Genomic DNA, 24,476 nt, shown 5'->3' on the forward strand with positions numbered 1-24,476 from the left:
TTTTTTTTTTTTTTTTTTTTTTTTGCGGTACGCGGGCCTCTCCCGTTGTGGGATCTTCCCGGACCGGGGCACGAACCCGTGTCCCCTGCATCGGCAGGCGGACTCTCAACCACTGCGCCACCAGGGAAGCCCTCAACGTGCCTTTTAAAATTCAATGTCCAGGTGTGAGCCCAACGGCCCAGGTATGGTCTGGCCTCCATGGGTCGCATCTCCAGTGGGGACGTCTGTAATTTCTCTCCCCCAGACACCTGAGCTGTGTGCCCATGAGGCCCAGGCTGGAGGTATAGGGATGCGGAGTGGGAGAGGAGGGCGGGCAGGCCCGAGCTCCTGAATCAGGGCTGGGGTGGGGATGGCTGTGGTTTGAGACCTGGTCAGCGGAAGGTCTGTGGTTGCCAAAGAGAAAAGATAAAAACTCGCAGATGGAAGGGGAAAGGAACAAGGTGGGGCAGAGAAAGAAAGCAAGGTGCTATGGGAATCTGAAATGAGATGAATGTTGGCAGGAATTCTTTCCTGACACCCTTGTTGGGAGGCCCAGAGTCCTACCCTGGCATGGATGGAGGGGATGGCTCTTGTGACGAGGAGCACAGGGTTAACTGGGTGGAGAAAGAGACCGGGCTGGGGAGGAAGGTGGGAAGACCGTGGGTGCAGAGAGGGAAAGAAGCGGGGGGTGGAGAAAGGGAGGGAGAAAAAGAGAAGGGGGAACGGTACAGAAAAGGCAGAGAGGAGGGACAGGCGTAGGGGGAAATGGGGGACAAAGGGCAGGGGGTGGGGATGGGCGGGACAGGTGTGAGGTCTAAGTGAAGTCCCGGGAAGGAAGGGCTCTCCAAGGCTAGAGCAATGGACCACAAGGAGTGAAGGCGAGTCACGGTAAAACACAAAGGGAATTCACTGTTGGTTTTTGCTAAAAGAAGACTGACGGCTGAGTGAAGGCGGAGGAAGGTACAGAAGGTGTGGATGTCAGGGCCAAAAAAACACAGGTGGCTGACTCGCTTCTGCCTGCAGGAAGGGTGTGGAGGCATGGGTTGTGTCCACTGGGTCTGGGGAAGAACGTTTGAAAGGGAATCAGAGAAAAGCTGGCAAAGCAACTGAAGAAAGAAGAAACGAAGGCTCCCCTCCCCTGTTGTAAGTTATATGTTTCTTCTCACCTCAATCAGGGTGAAACCAAAGTCATTAAAATGATCTGGCTCCTCATTACCCCTCTGACCTCATCCCCTGACACTCTTCCTTGTGTTTACTCCACTCCAGCCACACTGGCCTTCTGGTATACGAGGCACAGTCCTACCTCAGGGCCTTTGTGCATGCTGTCCCCTCTATTTGCAATACTCTCCTCCAGATATCCACTTGCTTTTTCTCTCACTCACTTCTTTATTTTTCTCCACAGAACCTACCATCTTCTAACATAATATCTAATTCACTTTGTTCTGTTTATTGTTTGTTGCACTCTTCCCTCAACGAGAATGCAAGCACCATAAAGGCAGAAATTTGGTCTATTTTGTTCACTGCTGCTCCCTAAGCACAGAACAATGATTGGACCCCAGTGGACTCACAACAGATGTTTGTTGAATGAATGTATGAATGAATGAAAGGGTCAATGGGTCATCTATTGAAATGCATTGGGAGCAGAAGGGCATGCATAAGAGGAGAAAGAGGAGGGGGAGGAGGGGAAAAGGGAGGAGGAGGAAGAAGAGGAGGGGGCGGGGGGAGAGTAGGGAGAGGAGATGATGCAGCAGAGAGGTGAGGGAAATGTATACAATATCTTTTCTTTGGAGGGATTTTATCTAATGATGTTTCTAGTTGGGGGGGTTCCATCTAATCATGTGTTTAATAAAGCCATCTAAAGATGAAGGTAGAAATGAAAACAGTTATTGTCATGTAAAGAGTGATCTTCAGGTCAATGTTCACTGACCCTCTACTCAATCCAGAATGAGACACTGGCCATTTTCTAACATATGAGAGAAGAGTGGACAAGATTAAGCTACATGGACAAACAAATTTTACTGGAGTTTTGGATACCTGTGCACACACACAGACACACACAATCTTGTCTCATTCCCTAAAGGTCTAATCTAGATGACCATAATCTGATTTGAAATGATTAAGAGCTCAGTCTCTTGCTCAGTAATAGTAGCTGTGAAATCAGTTCATTATTCGTATACTTTCCCCCTCCACCACCATTTTATAGAAGGCTTGCCCTCGTGTCAAGGGCTATATTAAGAGCTTTACATGTGGTATTTCATTTAGTTTTCACAATGACCCGTTGAGTAATACTATAATTATCACATTACTATAAATGAGAATACTAGAGACGAGGGAGAGCAATTATTTTGCCCACAGTCGCAAACGGCTAGCACATGGTAGAGCCAGGATATAATCCCAGGGTGACTCTAGGGCAGGGACTGGCCAACCTTTACTGCAAAGGGCCAGACAGAAGATATATTAGGCTTGGTGGGCTGTAAGTTCCTTTGTCACAACTACTCAATAATGCCCTACAAGAACAGCCATAGGCAATACATAAATGAATGGGTGTGGCTGTGTTCCAATAAAACTTTATTTACAAAAATAGGCGGTGGACATACTTGGCCCATGGGCTGTCATTTGCTGACTGTGCTCTAGAATCTATATTCTTGACCCCTGAGCTATCATACCTGGGAAAGCCTGGAAAGAGAGCAAAGAGATTGCTGAGTGCTTTCAACAGTCAGCTCTAACAGCCCAGCATGCCGCCAGCCTGAGGGGGACTGGCTGAGACCAAGAAGCGAACTCGCCAGGGACAGAGGGAGGCAGACAGGCACTCACATTTCAACGATGCCCTCTGGCAAGTTGGCGGGAATCTCCATCAAGCCCTTCCCTCGACAGTCCACGATGTTATTACTGCAAGTGCAGGCTGAAGGGCAGGAGATGGAGTTGGCATTGCAGGATGGAGGCTCCGAGTGCAGGCCTGTGGGACCAGAACACAATGGTCAATTCATGTCAGTGTCAGCAGCTGCCTGGGCTTCTGTGTCTCTTAACCAGCTTCCCAAGGAGGCAGCATTACCTGATCAGCTACCTGAAAAATCATCACCAGCTAACATCGGCCCTCAGCTGGGAGACACAGCTGCCGCTGGCTAAACATTCAGCCAAGAGGAGAGAGTCTACCCTTGACCTGACCATTTCTAGATTGTTCCACTTGCTCTGTCATCCCCTCATTCTTACTCTTTCAGAGACAGAGTTGCTCTCAGAATCAATCACACATGAAAATATGCCACTGGAATGCAAAGAGCATACACTGGGACTACTTTTTCAGGGAGTCCAATGTCTGAATGACATTCCAGGGTTTTGGGCTTTTATCTGGGGCTTGGATACCGCATGTAGACACACCTTTGTTTCTTTCTCAAGTGGCTGGAAGTCACTATCAAAACCAAGTGGGAAGAGAAAAGGTGACAGAATTTCCTCATTTGGGGCACTGATGTTGTCCAAGTGTCAGCAGAGCCATCAACAACGACATCCAAGTCCTTTTCAAACAGCTTTTATGTCCAAAGAACATGCAAATGAAACTTATCTCATTAGAAAAAAAGTGAATAAGTTACTACATATTTTGGAGTCTCAGTTTTGTTTGAGGTGAGAACCTGTGTGAATTTACCGCAAAGTGGTAAAAAACCCAAGAAAATGGCAAGGAAGGAGCTTATTTACAAAGCCGAGTGAAGATAAACATATTAGCAAACTAACTCAAGATTCAAAGAGTCATAAGAATCTTAATCACTTTCTCTGGTGGTCACACCAAATTGCTAACAGAAGTAAATTCAAACATTTTAAAGACACTGTATAAGTTTTCACGCTATGACTGTTTCTTCAAAGTGAGGTAAGAATCGCAAACCCGTGGTTAGTCTTTCAAATGTGGACACTGCGGTCCAAAAGGTAAACTCAACCCAATGGCATTCTCAGGACCTTATCCCATACCTGGGGATCCAGCCAGCAGGGATGATTTCAATGTCTTTCCAGATCCACCTCCCTGAGCAAAGGGCCATGGGCTGAGACCAAACTCAGACTAACTCTGCAAATATCCTCACTGCTCAGACACGGACCATCTGGCTGCGGGCTCTTGGAGAGAGATTAAACGTGAAACATGGAAAATATCTGTAGGCAAAGATGATTTTGGTTTGGCCCCGGTTCACTGGAGAGGCTGAGGCTGGGAAGCCAGAGCGAGTCTAACTACAGTGGTAGAATCAGAGGACTGACCGGGCCTGGGGCAAGTCCTCGTTTGGACAGTGAGTGAGCCTTAAATCAGAGGCTCCCCTCTCCACGTTCAACAGTCCCTATACTTGGGGGTGGTCCTTCTGCAAGACTCAAATCGATGCCTATGGCTTAATTTGGAACATTTACTTTGCCACAAAGTGCAACCCAGTGACCAAAGGTTCTTACTTCCCTTGGCCTCACTTTCACAGGCTGAGGCTGGGAAGCCAGAGCGAGTCTAACTACAGTGGTAGAATCAGAGGACTGACCGGGCCTGGGGCAAGTCCTCGTTTGGACAGTGAGTGAGCCTTAAATCAGAGGCTCCCCTCTCCACGTTCAACAGTCCCTATACTTGGGGGTGGTCCTTCTGCAAGACTCAAATCGATGCCTATGGCTTAATTTGGAACATTTACTTTGCCACAAAGTGCAACCCAGTGACCAAAGGTTCTTACTTCCCTTGACCTCACTTTCACACACACACACACACACACACACACACACACACACACACTCACACACACACACACACATACACAGACACAATTTAAAAACATCCTCTTAAGTGGAACATTCGAGCAAATATTCTTGTGTAGGGTCCAAGGACTTCAAACTCTCCAGTGTCACACTAGTGGATCTAACAGAGACCATGGAAAATGCCAGAGAGATGACAACTTACATTAAAATCCCCAAGTGGAACATTCTCTTAGAGAGAGAGGTGGTGCTGGCTTTGTTCCAAACTCGGAAAGTCTTTACATTTCTGAGAAAATGACAACCCCGGAAAGCCAGCCTGTAAGAACCTCAGATCAGGAATGAGACTGTTATGGCCAAGAGTGTGGGCTCTGGAGTCCCACTGGCTCAGTTTGAACACTGGTTCTATCCTATCATCCTTATGTCCCCGTGCCTCAGTTTTCCCCACCTGTAAAATGGGGGAAACAGCAATACTTACTTCATAGCATGGCTTTATTGCTAAGGCAAAGGAAATTAATGCATGTAAAATATCAATATTTAGAAGAGGGCATGGCACAGAGTTAGCGCTTAGTCGTGTTATTTGTTATTGTTTTTGTTGTTCTTATTATTATCATTATTTTTTGGCTGCACCATGCGGAACACAGAACTTCCCAGACCAGGGATCGAACCCTCGCCCCCTGTGGTGGAAGCATGGATCCTTAACCACTGGACCACCAGGGAAGTCCTGTTGTCGTTATTTTTCATAATGGGTCTGGCTCTGCCACGAATTGTCTACAAGACCTCAGGCAAGTCACAGTACCCCCCGGCCCTGAGTTTTTCTGCTGCCATCTTGGTGAAGTTTCGACTGCATGACTTCTGAAGTCCTTTCTGGGTCTGGAGATGGACTACTGTTCTTCAGAAAAATGGAAACAGAAGGATCAGAAGACACCTAAAAGCCTTCCCTCCTCTGCTGCATCTCTTTGCAGGTGGCCAAGAGGATCTACAGTGGGCAGGGCTCGCGTCCCCTCACCTGCATCCCCTCAAGGAGGCTGGGAGCGCCAGGACTGCAGGTGTCAGGGCTTTTGAAGTGTAGATGGTGCTCCCCAAAGAGAACTGCCATGCCTGGCCCTGCATATCAAGGGGCTCCGGTGCCTGACCAGCCAGGGAGACACACCACACCCCGCACCTTCCTGGATGGGAAGCATCAGGGGCTCCATGGAGCCCTGAGCCTGAGCACTTGCCTTTCCATCCACTGAGGTACAGGGTATCCAATGGCCACATCCCTCTTTTGATCTGTCAAAATATTACTTAGTGGGGTGTGTCAGAAAAGAGCAGAAGAAAGGCATTATGTTTTAGGGCTCACATGGGCAACAGAAAGTTCTGAAATGGAGTTTCTTCAAAGGTACCCCTTCTGACTTCTGTGCTGAAATGAATTCTGTTTAAACCAGACCCAGGCTGCAGCCTTGAGTCCCTCTGGGAACGAGCTGTGTCTTTCACAGGGTGGCTCTGATTTGGAAGAAAGGGTGTGCTACATTGCAAAGGATGTTGTCAAGGCCAAAAAGGATTTGAAAAGCTTCCTTAACCAGGTCACTAATGACACCTTTTATTACGCGGAGAGAAACAACTGTAATTATAGTCTCTGTCAGCATCCCGGGCTGGCAGCTCCCCAGCTAGGTATTCACACATGGCAAGGATGCTACTCTCTTGTTGAAACAAAACACTTCAGGTTTAAGCCAGGGCTGAAAGATGATTTTGCTTTCCCTGGAAACATTCCCCCTTAATCAATGCTGCAGGGACCAAGCCTATTTCCCTCTGGGTCTCTGAGTCCTGTGTGGTGCGAGTCCTTCCCCTTTGCTTTCTGTCTCTGGACAGAGTGAGACTAGCATGTAAGTTCTACAAGGTCAGTGACCTTTTCTGTCTTATTCACTATTATATCCTCATTGCCTAAAAGAGGGCCTGGCACAAAACACTCAATAAACACACCTTGGGTGAGTGAGAGGATGAATACATGAATGAAATTGCCCCAGAAGCCTTAGAGACATGGGGACTGAATTCCACCAAGCTACGGAGGTGAACGATTCTTCTGGAAGGACCGTGAGGGGAGGCTCCCTGAGTTCTGAGTGCCCTGGGCACTGGTCCATAGCATCAGCCTCAGAGTGGGGAAACGGAGTGGCAATGCGTAGACAGGACTCTCATGCCTGAAGCTCAGGTCTTTCTATCACAGCAAAGGCCATCTGTCCAGTCCCCTGAGGCCCCCTCTGAGCCTAGCTCACCTGCTCAGGTCAGGTGTCCTAGGTCCTCTGTCGACCTCTGTCAGCAAATCCATCCCTCCCAGCCTTTCCTGTCCACACACATTGAGGCTAAAGAGAGTGATGTAGGAGATAGTAGATTTCCAAGGCGGACAAAGCGAGGAAACACCTACCTTTCTACCCAGCAAATTCTATGACTACAAGCTAGGAAGAAGAGGGGAATGGGAGCAGAGTTTTTATATTGGGGTAGAAGGAGTCTCTGTGTCTCCTTGATGGAAAGGGTCTCTCTAGGTGTGTGCCTGCCTGCATGCACGTGTGTGTCCCTGTTGTATGATGCGTTCTCAGGAGGCCTATGCATCCTCATGGTCCTCGAGGGAGCCTGCCGACTGGTACCACTGCCTCTTCTCCCTGGCACAGCAAGGGCCTTAAATCTGAGCGTATTGATGAACTAGCAGGCAGACCCCCTGTCATGTACTTTCTAAGACGTTCTCTTATAAACTTAGGAGTGCATGTGGACTTGTTCTTCCTTTCTTCATTTTAAAATAAGTGCCCAGGTTCTCTGCCCTCAGAACTCTTCCAGTCCCAGTGCTAAAATGCTACTGCCCTGGGGTGGAAGGATGTCCTGACCAGAGTAGGGAGATGGGGATGTGGGCCGAGTACCTGTCTCTCTTCTGGGGGCCCATCTCACCTTTCCTTAATCACTGCAGCTCTGGAATTTCAATCTGGAGCCAAAGCCACCTCTGTGCCAAACAAGGAGGAAGCTGAGATGCCCGGCCTCCCTTCACATGTCTCCTAAGACTCGCTGGTCTGTGGCCTGATGTCTGGAGGGAGGGCAGAGCAGAGCTCGGGGGGAACGGAGATGCTGGCCCTTCCTGCTCTTACTGGTCATCAAGGGAGCTGCTTCCCAGCCCAGGGGGATGTCAACGAGCGAGAGGGCAGGAACGCGTTCCCAGCTAGACCTCTCACAGGGCAAGCGCCTGTGGTCACCGGCATGGACATTGTACAGATTATCCTCTCTCTGCTGACTGCACAATTCTCCCTCCGGTTCTGAGAAAGAAGGAAGATGGAGCAGTGACCAGGGATATGACTCCTGCCCAGCTCTGACCCCATCTTTGTTTTTCTGCTCATTGGCAAATGGGAATGATCATCACCCTGAAAGCCAAAGGCCCGAACTTGTCTGCCCAGATGAGTGGGGCAGAGGTCACCGAACTCCAGACCCAGAGAGGGCCGTGGAGATGGTGGGGAAACAGAAGCCCTGAGAGAGGAGTGTACCTGCACGTGGACACAGTCGTGGCCAATCTAATAATGACCATCATTCTCATAATAGTAGCTAACGTTTATAGGCTGTTTCCTATGCACTGCATTGAGTGCTTTGTATATATCACCTCACTTGATCCTCATAAAACCCCTGTCGTAGATCCATTATTATTATTCCCATAATAGAAGGGCTCTTCTACCACCTCCTCTGCCAAAAAGACACCCACCATGCCTCTCTATTGCCACGAAGTAGAAAACCGTCAAAGCCTTGGAATCTCAGGAGGCAGGAAAGGATGCTCAGGGGTGAGACATGTATTGTGTCAGCTACCCTGGAGATGGCTGGACACTCTTGCGTTAGAGCCGTTGTTTCTTTCTTTCTGTCTTTAAAGAGAACTTCACCCAGTAGAGTGTGGAGAGTTGGAAAATCGACTGGCCTCATGAGCGCGTGGAAATAAATTAATTCCAGTATTCAAATTAAGCATCCCTGTTGGCCTCTGGTCTTTCAAAAGCCAACAACAGACTGCAATGACAATGGGACTCGAGCAATTATGATGAGAATATAAATGAACGTGATTTAAATACCAGAGGCATGATAATTTGGAGAATGGCTAAATAAACCTAATAATCTCATTCTTGCAATGTCCAATTATGGTGTTTTAATTAAAACCTCCTAAGGAAATGGGTGGCTAGTCATGGCTCACCTTAATTAACTCTATACCTAGTAACTAGTCTCAAATTAAAAAAAAAAAAAAAAAGAAGTAGAAGGGGAAAGTTTCTTGTTTCCAAGGAGATACACCTACTTCATTTTAAATAATAACTGAGGAAGAGTTTGTTGAGAGGCTCTTAGGATCCAGCACTATTCTAGGTATTGGGGCACTGGAAAAAAATGTAAGACATGGCACCTTATTACCAGAAGACAAGATTAATCTTCATGAAAATATATCTCACATTCAAAGGCAAAGGACAGATACATGTGAAATGGGTGGACAAACCAATGGGTTCAAAGATATTCAAAGTTAAGAGATAATTGACTCAAGAGGTCAAATATTTAGCTACTACCCTTGAATTACAGATTGTAACTGGTAGAAACTTTCTCAGATTAAGGGATCAGAAAATTGACACGTGAAAGACAAATCCTAGAGTTTAAACTCCCAAATAAGCCCTTTAGCTAAGGATGGAAAAAAAAATTCAACTTGCAACTCACGTGAGCCTAATCATGGCCAAAGCGTAACCTTTTCTCCAATCTGCTGTATGAACTCATAAAGTCCACTGGGGGACCCTTCTAGTCCTAGGGCCCTAACTTCCTCTTAAAACAAGGAAAATTAACAGAGAAATCCTTTCAGCAAGAGCTAAAGGAAACCAAGCAGTCCTGTTGCATATCATGGAAAACTGTTATAATAAATAAAATAAGAGTCTCCCACTCTTGTGAAAAATGCCCAGCTGTCTCCCCAGGAGAGGAAAATAAATGCCTTCGATTGAAGGGGACCGTTGACAGAGGGGATGAATTTTGCCGGAGTGCGCTACTAGCAAATTTCTGGGTTAGCGGCGGTGATAAGGAACCAGTAGCCCGGACTTCTAGGGAGAAGAGGCTGGGCTCCAGACAGCCGGATTTAATTCAAAGGGAGATATCAGGGACTTGGGCAGGCAGGGCCCTCACAGGCTGAGAGAGATAAAGCTCTTTCCTGTCTCTGGAGTCATGCGTTGGGTGAATTTTTCGATACCGTGTAGGGGCGCAGGGAGGTTTTTCTAAGGCTGCCTCAACAGGGGCCACTGGTGATGAATACGCATAGGGATGGTTTGATTGATGCCCCATGCCTTTCTTCCTTCTGAGCAGATGACTTCTATTTTTTAAGGGATGTTCATGCTCCTCCTTTCTTGACTGAAGTCCTCCTCCTGCGGGTTATGGGAGGAATAGCTTGGATGAGGAGGGAGCCTGGTGGTTTTGCAGCTTTAAACAATGGCCATCAGGTCTGTCCCAAACTGCCTCATTCGGATGCCTCGCTGGGCTCTGCGGTGGGGCAGGGCCTGCACCCTCAGAGGTGGGCTGCATCTCCCAGTAGGGGGGTTTGTCGGTACATGAAAATAGCCCATTTCTTTGACCTCCTGTGGGTGCACAGGCTGAATCTTGCTCCACGCTGCTTCCTCTGGCATCCTTTTATCACAGTCTCACCACCTACCTTGAACAAATCATGAAAGATGTAGTACTTTTGGGAAGGGGGTGCTCCTCCTGAACCCCACTAATGAGGGCGGTTGTTCATTCGTTACAGATGTTTAATTCACCAGTTCTCCCCGCCATTGTATCTGACTTACTTTTCAGAAAGTTGCCCTGCACAGCATCCTATCTGGAAGCCTTGAGAGCCTGGGAAAAGCATCTAAAAAATCCCCCACGCATAGGGCCCCTAATATGTCACTCCCCTAAATTCATACTACTAGTGAGAGGGTGGAGATTAATAGCATATTCATGTCTGCAGTCTGTGGATTAAATTCTGGTGTCCTTAAAAGACACCTGGCCTCGTATGAAGAAGTTACAGCCCATCACTAGAAATGGGCTTGATTGCTATAAACAGGGGATATGATAAAGGTCATAGTCACCTATGTAACTATTAACCCACCTGTGAGATCCGGCTTTTTCAGAGGAGGGAGACCTGGGGCAGTAACATTTCCAGGACCCAGGAGGATCAGCCTTCCGGCCCTGGGTTTTGAGTCCTGACTGCTGCTGGGTAAGCAATGTCTCGGCACTCCCTTGATGGGAAGGTGCTTTCATGACGAAGCACCTTCGTGTTGGTATTCGTGTTGGTGCGCAGCTTTTAACTTGGTACCCACCCATAATGATGTGTTTTAACCTCCTCCCTAATTAGTTTTTCTCAATAGCTTTTGGATGACTCCTGCACTCTATAATTATTTCTTTCACTGGCACTTATGCCGATATTGTACCCTTTGCCTAATAATTACTGTAATTACAGTCACTGTATTTGAGTTGGGTGTCTGTGTGATAAACGGTTTTATTATGTGTCTGATGGAAAGTGATTTCTAAGTGGGCGTCTATAGCAAATTGTTGAGGTACTGCTCTGAAACATGTTAAAATGTTTCTGGGTATTAAATGACTTGATAAAGTTGTAACATGACAGGAGAAAGCAGCAGATCAGGGAGATAAAGTTGAATTCAAGGAAAATTCCTATATATGGCAAATGCAGCCTAAGAGCAGAAGAGGACCAGTCTGCACTCCTGGCCACATGGGGGTCCCACAGCGCATAGTGGGCTCAATAAACCTTCCATACTGAAAGTGGGCAGCAGTGAAAAAAGGTGAGAAGTGCAGTCCCCACCCACGCTAAGCTCCTCATTGACCTTTTGCCTTCCTACACACCAGAGCCCCAAGATCAGCCTTTAGAAGCCACTGGGTCCCAATTCCAGGACTGAGTTCCTGGATCTCAGGAATGCATCTTTGGGGAACTCCTCAACTGAATACTCTTTTTTTTTTTTTTGAGGAAATCAAGAGATTAGCTTACTTCCTTGCCACCAGAAAAGGGAAGAATGGATGGGGTTGGGCAATGGCAAAATGAAAAGTAAAAACAAACAAGCAAACAACATTTAGGACCCAAGGCAAAGGCGACATCCTCTGGGAAGCTTTTCTCAGGTCACTGAGCCACCTCCCATCCTGGAGAGATGAGCCGCCTTCAGTCACGTGCAAGCACAGCTCTGTTTTCTGTACTACATGGGCACCTGTGCTCCTATTACAGTTTGATTACCCACAGATCAAACTCTCGTGTTTGCTCAGCGTTTTGTGGGCCCACTAAACTATAATAATTAAGCTCTACTCATTAGCTCTTACCAAGTGCCGTGTATTATGCTAAGTGCTTTATATGCATTATTTCATTTAATCCTCCCATGCATCCCTGGAGTTATGGACTACGATTTTTTCTATTTTGCAGACATGCGGTAACTTACCAAAGTCACATACCATTAAGGGACAGAGCTAAGATTTCCAGCCAAGCAGCCTGACCCCATAGCCTCTCTTAGCCTGACTCTCAATTTCTAGGAGCAAATGGGTGATAGGAACGGGTATGGCGAATGCTAAAGTACCTAATGGACTCTGAGGCTTAACAGGAAGTGATTCATGAGTTCCTTGAGCATTTTCCTTTATCAGATGGCAAGAGCTTCTTTTCTGGAACACCTGGAGGCACCTTAGAGTTCTTTAAGTGACTGGCGAATGCTGGGGCAACCTGCGAGGCTCCACACCGAGCTCTGGGCTGGGGTGTGTGTTCAAGGCCAAGGTGATGTTAAGGAGAGCTCACAGGTGGGCGAGTCCCAGGACAGGAGGGGAGGGGAGGGGAGTGGTGGGGTCACCTCACCTGGACACACGTACTCCTTCTTCTGCACGTCCGCCACGTTGAAGCCCCTCAGGTGCACAGGAGCCATGCAGAGAGTGAACTGGCCAATGGTCCGCCGCTGTCGCAGCCAATCCGAGAGCCAGGCCAGGTGGCAGTCGCAGTACAGGTGGTTGGAGTGGAGGCGCCTGGGAGAGGGAGGGACAGAGGGGAAGATGCCGTCACGGCAGGAAGTGGGGAGGGTGCCACTGCCTGAATAGAGTGGGCTGAACCTCCGTGCCCTTTGCCCAGTGTGACAGTCCTCGGGAGCCCGGGGGAGCATTGCCCTCTGCACCGCGGAACCACCACAGGAGCCTCAACCCTGTTATTGCCAAGCCACACGTGACAGTCATCTTGTCGTGCCGGCCACATCCAATGGAGGCCTCCAGGCTTCTGAGCAATTCCCATTTTTTAAGAGTAATTCCACCCTTTTCTTTCCCACTCAGGAAAGGCTCAACACGTAGAAGAGGGAGGGTAACATTATTACAGCGATGATCCTGATTCAGGCCCAACTTCCAAAAGTGTGACTCAGGTGTAGCTTTCCGTACCTTAGCTAGCCCTGGTTACAGATGCTTTACAACAGCTTCTTAATCTCCACGCTCCAGTCTGTGGTGAACTGTGGCCGAGATCTGCTGTTGTCTTTTCTCTCCTTCCTTCCTTGTCTCTCTAAGTGTCCCTTTAATGGACCCCCTGTGTGTCATGCTGGTGAGCCTAAAACCAATATCGCTGGGTGCACTAGCCAGAGGAAGCAGGGCACAGAGAGAAGGGTACTTTCTGAAGGATGCACCTTCTCTTCATCCTCCTATTTAAATAAGGTGTTTACAGACTCTTGTAATCCACAGCACTTTCTCCACAGTGCCCTTCATAGCCTTCCCAGGTTCAAGTCCGCCTGGTGTATTTGCTATTCTGACTGGTTCGGTGCCTCTGAAAAGGCTTTTTATCCATCTTCAGGACTCGTGGGCTTTCTCCCTCTAGTGGCTGTGGTTCCAGATCAGCTTCTCACCCTGGAGTGAATAAGATTCCAGAGAGGGATCTTCAGGTTCCACATCTGAGGGGAGCCTCATCTGGTTAAGTTGAATTTCCTTTCCACTGTCTGGAGGGCAACCTAAGGATACCCAGGGGCTCCTAAAGGTTCTTCCCCAAGGTTTCTGCATCAGGGGTTTCCAACTTCCACAGTCCCTACAAACTTAGATCATTAGCAGTGGCGGGAGGTGAGTTTTAGTCACGACAGCTTATCACATACTTGGCTTTCTGATGCAAATTTCAACTGCCCCATCCTGCACCTGCTCATCAGCCAGCAATATCTTGGGACTTGCAAGTACTCTGTGTCATGCCAGTTAATACTGAATGGCAGACCGAAGCAGTGGCTCAGGCTACATCCATGTCTGAAATGGAGACAGCTGAAGGGCTCTTGACCACACTCCACTTAGTGTAAGGTCAACATTGCTAAACATTGGCCAAGTGTAGCTCATCTGCGCTGCCTGCCAGCAGAGTCTCCCTGGCCCTGCACGGGTGCAAACCTTGGGCAGGCCAGGGCCACCAGGGACCTTGGCAGACTCAGGGTGGGGGTCCTAGATCCCATAATATCGGACTGACTAAACGAACCCATATCCCACCTAGAATGTCATTTTTTTCTGCTGAAAAATATCTGAAAAGATTTTTTACGATTTTGTTGAAACATGATTAATTTTGATGTTATAATTTTCTTTTTGTATTTCAGAGCCAATACTTAAAAGTCAAAGACAACTGCATATACCCCCAGGACCAAGATACTGTGCCTGTAATGGGCCCCAAGCAATGCTCGCCTCTGAACGTCAAAGCTCAGGCCCCGATGCTGTGGAAACACGCCTGGCTCCCTCTTAGTCTGGCAATTTAGGAAGAGGTACGACAGGTGGGAAGGAGGAGGGAAGGCAAAATCCTAACCTGGAAGGAAGGACCTCAGTTCTAAGAAGGAAGGCAAGACCTCTGTGTATTTAACAAAGATGACCACTTTGTGCCAAGGATGGAGGGGGGCCTGGTGTGGGACTTGGAGCTGGTTACTCTTTCCCAAAGAGTATGAAGCGGGGGAGAGAATTCCTTTTCTGCATTGGGACTTTTTGGGAAATTGCAGCATGAGGGAAAATGATCTGTCTCCTGACCCATCAGTGAGCTGTTGAGAGACAGAGAGAGAGAGAGAGGGAGAGAGAGATGATTGCGCGGCCAGGAATACACCACCAGGTATAAAGGCTGTCTAGGAAAAAAGTGACAGTGGGTCAGTTCTTAGTGACAAGGCAGAGCAGAGGTAGGCTGCAGTGGCGCGCACAGGTTGAGGTGCCAGAGTTTTTTTGTGTGCCTTTTAATGAGTTTGGCTTTTATTAGGAAAGGCAGTTGCCCTCTTCGGCACTGAGGTATGGAAGCTAAGGAAACAAGGCGGATCAATGCAAACAAATTCCCATCAGTTCCAAGCAGAGGTAAGAGATCAATGGAACAACAAAAATGAGGTTTAGGTGAGTCAGATCCTTACTGAGCTGATTAATTTCTGGGATAATCAAAATGTCAGCAGTTTCCCTTTTGGAAGATTATATTAGGTTGGTTGTTCCTTAATCCCCACTGGCCAGCCCCAAGCTACCTCCTTTTTTAACCTTGCTACAGATGGTCCTTATCCCTTTGTCCATTTCTGTAGGAATTTCTCCTCTCGTAAGTAGGACCATGGAAAAGAGGTGACCCAAACTGCTTTTGAAGCCATGTGAAGGCTCTTGTCAAAAGCCCAGGACAGTGGACAGGCTCAGATCTCCCCCTCTTGGAATTTTACCCAGCAGAAGGGCTGGAGAGTTGAGCTGGGCAGAGTCTTTCAAGCTGCCTTTTACATCATGTTCCGTAGATCAAATTGAGCAATGTTATCCCAAATACGAATGTTAAAAGAAAAAGAATCTTGATGATCTTGAAACTTGAGCCCAGACACTGCCAAGAGTATTTCTAGTTTTCTTGAGTGAGAAGAGACATTATCTTAATTACTTTCAATAACTTTTGTGATGGCAATGACACAGGGAGGGTGGCCTCCAGTGGCCTTTCAGCCATGTGGAAGCTCCGGTCTCCCCTTCCTCAGCTCACCTGACGTTCTTCTGCTTTTGTTCCTACTGAACGGGGCAAGCTCAGGTTCTGATGTCATAGTGCCAGAATCTGACATAGGCTCTGTGCTTTTCGACTTTGACCTTGGGCAGCAGTCTAATCCTGGGCCTCAGTGTTATCATCTATAAAATGGGGATATTAATGGTGCCTCCTTGCTTGGGCCACTGTGAGGATTGAAATGATTCATGAAAAATGCTAAGCACAAGGCCTGGGACACCGTAAACTACCGAAGAAACGTTTACTCTTATTATTCTTACTGTGAGGAGACTAGCTCCAGACTTCAGGCTCTTCCCAACCCAAGGCCCTGCCTGTACAAGGCTGTCATTTCTTAGCCACCAAAGCATCAAGGCGGCTAGGTGGTTCCTGTCAGTTGTTCTGTGGTCTTTTGCGGACAGAAACACCATATTTCATGTTGGCGAAACCACTTTTACAGGAGATAAGGTGAATGAATACAAATGCCAATTTGTAAAAGGTGCCTTTTAGCCACAGATGCTAAATTAAATTTCCAGCAAATCCTTTTAGAGAGGGTCAGCGTTCATTTTCTATAAAATGTGGCTTTCTGAATTCAATATAAAAGCTTTCCTTTAGAAATCCCATTTACGACTTCCTTCCTCTCTCCTCTTCCCCCTTTCCCCACCACCAGCGCTCCCCCCTCACCACCACACTTTAATTACAGTGAAGGGGGATTAGTCAGCTCAAGTCTCTGGGGAGTTCTCTACAGAGCCATCTCTGAAATTAAACTAAAGAGAAAATGGCAGCAGGCAGGGAGCAAAGAGAACAGACGAGATTGATGGATTGATCTGAACTCATCAGATGAGTGCTCAGGACCACAGCGAAGTATGACAGCAGAAACAAGGAGAAAAAACTCTCCTGCCCTCCTCCCCCACCCTTACAACACCCCAACAAAGATCCAGACCTCACCATCTTCCCTGCCTCCCGTGGACCCCTCCCTGCTCTCTTATTGATGCTTTTCAACTGAAAATAACAGGAGGGGAGGTAGAAATCACAAAGCAGCAGCCCACGGGAGCTGGACTGCTGGTTGCGCAGGTGAGAGCCTTATTTCTTCTATTCAACCCACTCGCCTGGGGAGATGCGGGCCCAGCACCCTGAGGACCCAGTGATTTCTCCTGCACCATTCCCTTTAATTAATCAATCTATCTATCTACCTATCTATCTACCTATCTATCTATCTATCTATCTATCTATCTATCTATCTATCTATCTAGGCCGCACTATGCAGCATGTAGGATGTGGGATCTTAGTTCCCCGACCTGGGATCGAACCTGTGCCCCCTGCACTGGGAGTGTGGAGTTTTAAGCACTGGACTGCCTGGGAAGTCCCACCATCCTCTTTTGAAAGGAAAGGAAGAAGGTAGATTTTCTTGGCTGAATTCTGCTACCCCATGAGGGATCAGAGGAAGAAATGGGCACCGTGATGGAAGCTGAGCTTGGATCCTCCTTCTATATAAGAACTAGTATTTGTTGCGTGGACACCGTGACCAGGCACTTCACGTTAGTACATGTCATTCCCACCATAACTTTGAGGCAAGCACTTATGAATTCACTATCTATGAAGAACAGAGAGATGAAGCAACTTGCCCAGAGTAAGTGGCGGAGCTCGTATTTAACCTCAGGTCTGTCTGACTCCCAACTCTGTGTCCTTCTGAGGGTTCTCTGTATCGTCTCCTCATCAATTGCTTCATTGATCTTTGCTTCATTCTTACCTGAGATAAGGTCACTTTCTCACTAATGCAGGGGTCTCAAACCTTATGAGTATTGAGATCTCCTGGAGGGCTTGTTAAAAACAGATGGCTGGGCCCACCCCAGAGATTCTGATTCCATGGGTCTGAGGTGGGACCTGCAATTTTGCTTTTCAACAAGTTCCAGGCGATGCTGACACTACTGGTCTAGGGACCCCCACTTTGGGAACCACTGCTCTAAGGATTTTCACATCTGCTTGGATGCAGTGTTGCTCAGGGGCCATAGATAAGCTGGTTGCTTGGTATTTTTAATCCAGATTTCTGGATAAATAGTACGATGATGATAATAATAATATAACTATAAATACCATTTATTGTCTACTATGTGCCAGGCACTTTACTCTTGGGGGCTGACTCTCCCCTACTGCTGTGATATAAACTCCACTGAGGCTCCACCCACACAAGAAAAACATCAAGTATGAACCTCTTTGGAAAGGCCAGCAGAGTACATTTGCAGAGGAACTGAGAAAGGATTTCTGGCTGAGAGAGGAGAACTTCCCAGGTAACAAAGGCACTAGACCTGCTCTCGGTATGGGGCGCCGTGGGGAGATTTGCTTCCTGAGCACACATTCTGGAAGGCTTGAGCCCACCCAACACATTAAAGATAAACAACGGAGTTGCTTCCTGAGCACACATTCTGGAAGGCTTGAGCCCACCCAACACATTAAAGATAAACAACGGAGTTGCTTCCTGAGCACACATTCTGGAAGGCTTGAGCCCACCCAACACATTAAAGATAAACAACGGAGTTACTGCATTCTGATACCAGAATATCATCCAGGGAGCAGGAAAGTGTGGTGTGTGGCAGGTGGGAGGATGGGGTGAAGGAGGAGCTAAGACTCCCCCTCCTCCACGTTCCCAGAGCGGGAAACAACTGTAGCCTTTGGCAGTAGGATAGAACTGCCAGTGGTACAGGACATGAACTAAACCAATGATGAATCATCACATCCCTGTTCTAAAAGTTCTGTGACGATGTAACACTAATAAACTTTTCCATCCATGTGGAAAACACAAAGAAGATCTCCCCAGTCCAGGAAGATTCCCGGGGTGAAGAGAATTGAGTTGGCCTGAAGCAGGATGGTGGTTCAGAACCATGGATGGCTCCGTGACCCTTCCCCACATCTGCCCTCGCTCACAACACCCCTTAGTCAGTAGCACAGGGAGGAGGCGTTTGGATGTAGGAACCAAGGGTGAGATTTTTTTTTTTTTTGAGGTACGCTGGCCTCTCACTGTTGTGGCCTCTCCCGTTGCGGAGCACAGGCTCCGGACGCGCAGGCTCAGCGGCCATGGCTCACGGGCCCAGCCGCTCCGCCTCATGTGGGATCTTCCCGGACTGGGGCACGAGCCCGCGTCCCCTGCACCGGCAGGCGGACTCTCAACCGCTGCGCCACCAGGGAAGCCCCAAGGGTGAGGTGTTACAAGCAGCTGAGAGTGCTGCTCTGAAGCTGCATAAGGTGGGGAGCAGGTGGGGGAGGAAGCAGGGGACTTTTACTCACAAGGTTCGAATCTTCGGCATGTGGTTGAAGCTGGTGACCAGGATGCGGCTAATGTTGTTGTTATTGAGAGTGCTGCGGAGAGAGAGGAGAAACAGGTCAACAGGGCAGCAGCGTGGTGGGTACCAGGATGCTTATGGAAGGTGGGGAAGGGATGGATGTGACTCCAAAGAGGGACCATCAATCAACAGCCATGGGTCAGTTGGTGCAGCAGCCGGAGACAAGTGGACGGGTCCCCAGATGATAAGAGAATCCCCGATTCCTTTTACAAGTGGATCCCTCCTTTCCTCTGCTGCCCTCTCAGTACTTACTTACCTACCTGGAGCAATAAGGTTGCTTCCTGAAATCCTACTGTGTCCTGAGTGCTTCATTACAACGTCGCTGATTCCTACAACTACAAGGCCAGTTACATATTCTTGTCCTCATTTTAGAGAGAAGGAAACAGATACAAAACACCTTGCTTAGTTGCACACAACCCTACAGGGGAGGCTTTATCCTTGTGTTATAGATGAGGAAGCTGAGCTTCAGAGAAGTAAAACTACTTTTCCAAGGACTCACAGCTGTTAAGCTGTGGACATGGGATTTGAACCCAGCACTAGCTTGCTCCAAACTCCTTGCTCTGCTTATTATACATACTGCCTCATACAGGATGCTACGTGGATAGGTTATTTTATGAGTATTTTCCAGCCACCTTCTGGCTCTTTAAGCACATCCTGTCTGAAGTGAGTCTGTGAGCTCTGTGAGGACAGGGATTAAGTCTCTACTTGCTTGTGCCTCCCCAGGACCATGGATGGGGACTCCCCCAGTGCAGCATTGACACTGACTGGTATCTTTGTACAGGGAAAAGGGAAGAGAGGGATGTGAGCCCCATAAATGGGCCAGAATGAAATCAGGCTGTAGGTAAGTACGGCCCTGGGCTTACGCTTCTAGAAGGACCTATTACGGGGGCCCGGGGAAAGCATGGCAGCCGAGGAAACCATGTGCAGAGGTGGAAATGTGATGTAGCAGAAGGGCCTGTCTGGGTCGGTTATTTCAGTGACTACGCAGACAGAGGCAACCGTTCACGGCAAGACTGGACCTAGTTCTCAGCTCTCTGACCCACACCTGCCTCACTTTGCATCCCAAAGAGCAGGAGTTGGATACAACCCATGGTACGCTCCTCCGAGATGGCCACTTGCTCCTGTGCTCTTTCCTCTCCTGTGCCCCTCCCAAGGCCACATCAGATACCCTCTTCTCATCCACCCCCTCCTCTTACCCTCCCACTGGGTCCCACTGGCCCAGGAAGGAGCCTTTCTTTGGAAGCCTTCACTGGTTAAACAGACTTCTTTTGCCCCTGGCTCTGGGTAAACACATTATCTTCCTCTTAAAACGCCCTCTAACATTTCTATCTTATGCATTACGGCAGTCCCAAGGCCTGGTCCATACATGGTTCAGATTGAGTCTTATACACCCTAGTAGTGTGGTCTCAGGCCAGTGATCAACATCTCTTAACCACAGCTTCTTCATTGGCAGAAGAAAGCAGGCACTGGTACCTACCTCACAGGCTGCTAAAAGGCTTAGCAGACAGTATGTGCTCAGTAACTGAGGCGACCATTTAACTGATGTTGGTGGAGAGGATCTAGTCCTGTCCTGGTCATTCCTGTTCCCCTCACACAACCCCAACCCCCAAGGGAATATAAACAGAGCTTTGTCTGGCACACAGTGGCCCCCATACACACCCCACCCCACCCAAGGGGCCCTGCACAGATGCTTTCTCCCCTGGGGACACCTAGTCACAGCAGGATTCCAGGGACCACATACTCCCTCACCCCAGTCTATTCCTCAAGGCCTTTGGCCAAAAAGGCCAGGAGGAAATCTATTTACACAGAGGCACAGAACCTAATACTTTTTCCTCCCTCCCCCCATATTTCTTCTGCACCTACCCTGTGTCTGGCATTATTTTAGGCACATAGTATGATAAAGAGGAATGAACTAAATTTATACTGCCTACTTCTGCCCACTCTGGAACTTTACTAATGCACCAATTCAGACACTTGACATTTTATGAAGTTGAACCTACACAGCTGTTTTGTTTCATGTGGCTTATCTTTTCTATAAGTGTGTGTGTGTGTGTGTGTGTGTGTGTGTGCGTGTGTGTGTGTGTGTGTGTGTGTGTGTGAATCCATCCTATCTCCATCCACCCAGGAACTGTTCAGAGCATGTCATCAGACAGGGTGGAAGAATCTGTCCTTCCCATTGGTCCGGGCTCTCCTGCCTTGGTAGGGAGTTTCCGAGGAGCGAGGGCCATGCTCCGCATCCCACCCCCTCTCCAGCGGATTAGGAATGCCTCCAGGGCAGAAACAATGCCTTCATTTCTGCTTCTATCCGTCCCAGAGTTCTAGGCTCCACACCTGGGGGATACCTAGTTAGGGTTGTTGACTCACTACCAGACAAAAATCTGAGTGTCCTCCTTATCTCTCAAAAGCAAAGAGCAAGAAGCCTTTACAGGAAAGAGGATTCCTTCCAAACATACCCAGCAAGTCAACATCAGGCTGAGTTCACACAGCCAGCCCTAATTTAGCTGAATATACAGTGCAGTGATATGCCGGGCTTGGATTGTAACTGCATCCGGCAGTCGTCCGGCAGCGATGACTTATTAATGTATGACTACACTGATATTTAAATGTGAGCCGTAATGAGGGCTATAAAACATTTACGATAATAGCAATTATTCCAGAACCAAAGTGACTAAACACAGTATTCAGACCTTCATGATTTGCTGTGTGGGGCTGCCCAGCCCAGGGACGTCAGAGGGTTGCTAACCTCTTGGATGCTGATCTCCATGGCAGTTACAGTTTCTTTTTCCCTAATAAACACAGATTTATTTGATTTCCAATCTTGGTGGCTTTTGCCCATGCAGGGAGCACTCTGCTCTATCTGGTTCTTGTGTCCCAGCCTAAGCAGCTGGCATTTGATGGAGATGTCACTGTCATAACCCTGATGCAGAAGAGCAGAGTGGGTGAGCATGGCCTCAAAGGCAACGACCTGGTTTAGATTCTGCCTCTGCTACTTATGGCCCGTGCAACCATGAGTTAGTTTTCATAATCTTATTAAGTTTCCTCCTCTGTAACATGGGGCAAATAGCAGCACTGATCTCACAGAGCTTTCCTGGTGATTAAATGAGATGGTACTGATAATTGCCAACATTAACTGCGAGCTTATTTTATGCCAGGCAGGCACTGGGCTGAGGGTCCTACTTATCATCTCATTTCTTATAACCACCCGATGAGGCAGGCACCTTTCTATCACCTCCATGTCATGAAGCAAGTGGTAGTACCAGGACTTAAATCCACACAAGCCTGACTCCGGAAATGACAGCTGCCTTAGTTGTCTAAGGTTGCTGTAACAGATTACCACACATTCTGTGGTTTAAAGCAACGTAACCTTATTCTCATACAGTCTGGAGGTCAGAAGTCTAAAATGGGTTCACGGGACTGTTTCTTCTGGAGGCCTCAAGAGGAGAATTCATTTCCTTGTCTTTTGCGGCTTGTAGAGGCCACCATATTCCTTGGCTCATGGCCCCTTCCTTGTATCACTCCAACCTCTTGCTTCTGTTGTCACATCTCCTACTGTTCACTCTGATGTCCTGCCTCCCTCTTAAGAGGACCTGTGTGATGACACTTAGAGCCTGACTGGATAATCCAGGATAACCTCTCCATCTCAGGATTTTTAGTCATATATGCCAAGTTCCTTTTGCCACATAAGGTACGATTCATAAGTTCCTGGGATGAGGACATGAACATCTTTGGGGGGACATTATCCAGCTGACCATCACGCCCTTGAAACAGGGCGTGGAAGGCACACTTGTTAGCACACTGCCTGGCTCATAGGCAGTGATCGGTAATTATTAGCTATTATTATTGTAGCTTGTGTTTGTTTGGTCCTGCATGGTTTACAGTATACTTTCACATTCATCTTATTTGGTACTTGAAGCGCTCTGAGGTTGAAATTATTATCCCCATCTTACAGATGAGCAATTTGAGGCTATAAGACATAAGAGACGAAGTGAGAGAGTGGCAGGGACATATATACACTACCAAATGTAAATTAGATAGCTAGTGGGAAGCTGCCGCATAGCACAGGGAGATCACCTCTGTGCTTTGTGACCACCGAGAGGGGTGGGATAGGGAGGGTGGGAGGGAGGGAGACGCAAGAGGGAAGAGATATGGGAACATATGTATATGTATAACTGATTCACTTTGTTGTAAAGGAGAAACTAACACACTATTGTGAAACAGTTATACTCCAATAAAGATGTTAAAAAAATTAAAAAAAAAAAAAAAAAGACATAAGAGACCTACCCAGGGTAGCAATGTGCTCCTAGAGGATTCAGGACTCACTACTCTTTCTTTTCACAGTTCCTCCCAACTTTATCACTGCCTCCTGTTTTCAGGGCAAGTTTGTTACGCCAGCAAAGATATTCTCTGTCATTTCCACTCAGGGACCCAAAGCCGGAAATAACTGAGCAAGCCTCCCATTGCCTCTTGTTATAGAAACTTTCTTGAAAATTAATCAACAGAAAAAATAAATGGTTTGGTCTGACAATGACCCACCTCCACCCCCATTAGATGACTGCCCAAGCCTAACCTATGGTGACCTCATCAACCTCACCTTATTTATTACTTCCATTTCCTGGAAGAGTTTTGCTAGTTCTAGAATCTAGCTTTAATCTCACTGCCCTGTTCCTATTGAGAAGATATGCTTTACTCCAAGTCGCCCCAGTTGGAAGCTTTTCTCCAAGTAAGTGCTCTTAATTCAGCATTTTCTGTCAGGTTTCAAGCTCAAGTTCAGGGTCACATTAATTCTATGAAACTTCAAGACTGTCCTGGCCTCCCCTTTTTGTACCATGACAAGCTACTGAATGGGCATTTCAGTATGAACTAGAAATAATGCAATTTCCCCCCAACAGATTTATTTATTTAGTTATTTTTTAAATTGTGGTATAGTTGTTTCACCATGTTGTGTTAGTTTCTACTGTACAGCAAAGTGAAGTGGAGTTCCCTGTGCTGTACAGCAGATTCTTATTAGTTACCTGTTTTATACATATTAGTGAATATATGTCAACCCTAATCTCCCAACTCATCCCACCCCAACCCCCTGCTTTCCCCCCTTGGTGCCCATATATTTGTTCTCTACATCTGTGTCTCTATTTCTGCCTTGCAAACTGGTTCATCAGTACCATTTTTCTAGATTCCACATATATGCGTTAATATACGATATTTGTTTTTCCCTTTATGACTTACTTCACTCTGTATGACAGGCTCTAGGTCTGTCCCTGTCTCTGCAAATGACCCAATTTCACTCCTTTATATGGCTGAGTAGTATTCCATTGTGTATATGTATCACATCTTCTTTATCACTTTGTCTGTCGATGGACATTTAAGTTGCTTCCATGTCCTGGCTATTGTAAATAGTGCTGCAGTGAACATTGTGGTAAATGACTCTTTTTGAATTATGGTTTTCTCTGGGTATATGCTCAATAGTGGGATTCCTGGGTCATATGGTAGTTCTATTTTTAGTTTTTTAAGAACCTCCATACTGTTCTCCATAGTGG

The 24,476-nt window shown here is 47.4% G+C and overlaps 1 protein-coding gene across 1 annotated transcript in view; it reads right to left on the bottom strand.

The window, feature by feature from the left end:
* SLIT3 (slit guidance ligand 3) overlaps positions 1 to 24,476 on the bottom strand; it is a 529,198-nt gene that overhangs the window by 142,892 nt on the left and 361,830 nt on the right. Inside the window, exons 4-6 of the mRNA XM_055079617.1 lie at positions 18,887 to 18,958; positions 12,509 to 12,672; positions 2,794 to 2,935 (exon numbers count right to left, since the gene is read on the bottom strand). Coding sequence (XP_054935592.1) covers positions 2,794 to 2,935; positions 12,509 to 12,672; positions 18,887 to 18,906 — 326 coding nt within the window. The 5' untranslated portion in view covers positions 18,907 to 18,958. The remainder of the gene's footprint in view (positions 1 to 2,793; positions 2,936 to 12,508; positions 12,673 to 18,886; positions 18,959 to 24,476) is intronic.

This window comes from Physeter macrocephalus, chromosome 2, assembly GCF_002837175.3.
Source record: "Physeter macrocephalus isolate SW-GA chromosome 2, ASM283717v5, whole genome shotgun sequence".
In the NCBI taxonomy this organism is placed as follows: Eukaryota; Metazoa; Chordata; class Mammalia; order Artiodactyla; family Physeteridae; genus Physeter; species Physeter macrocephalus.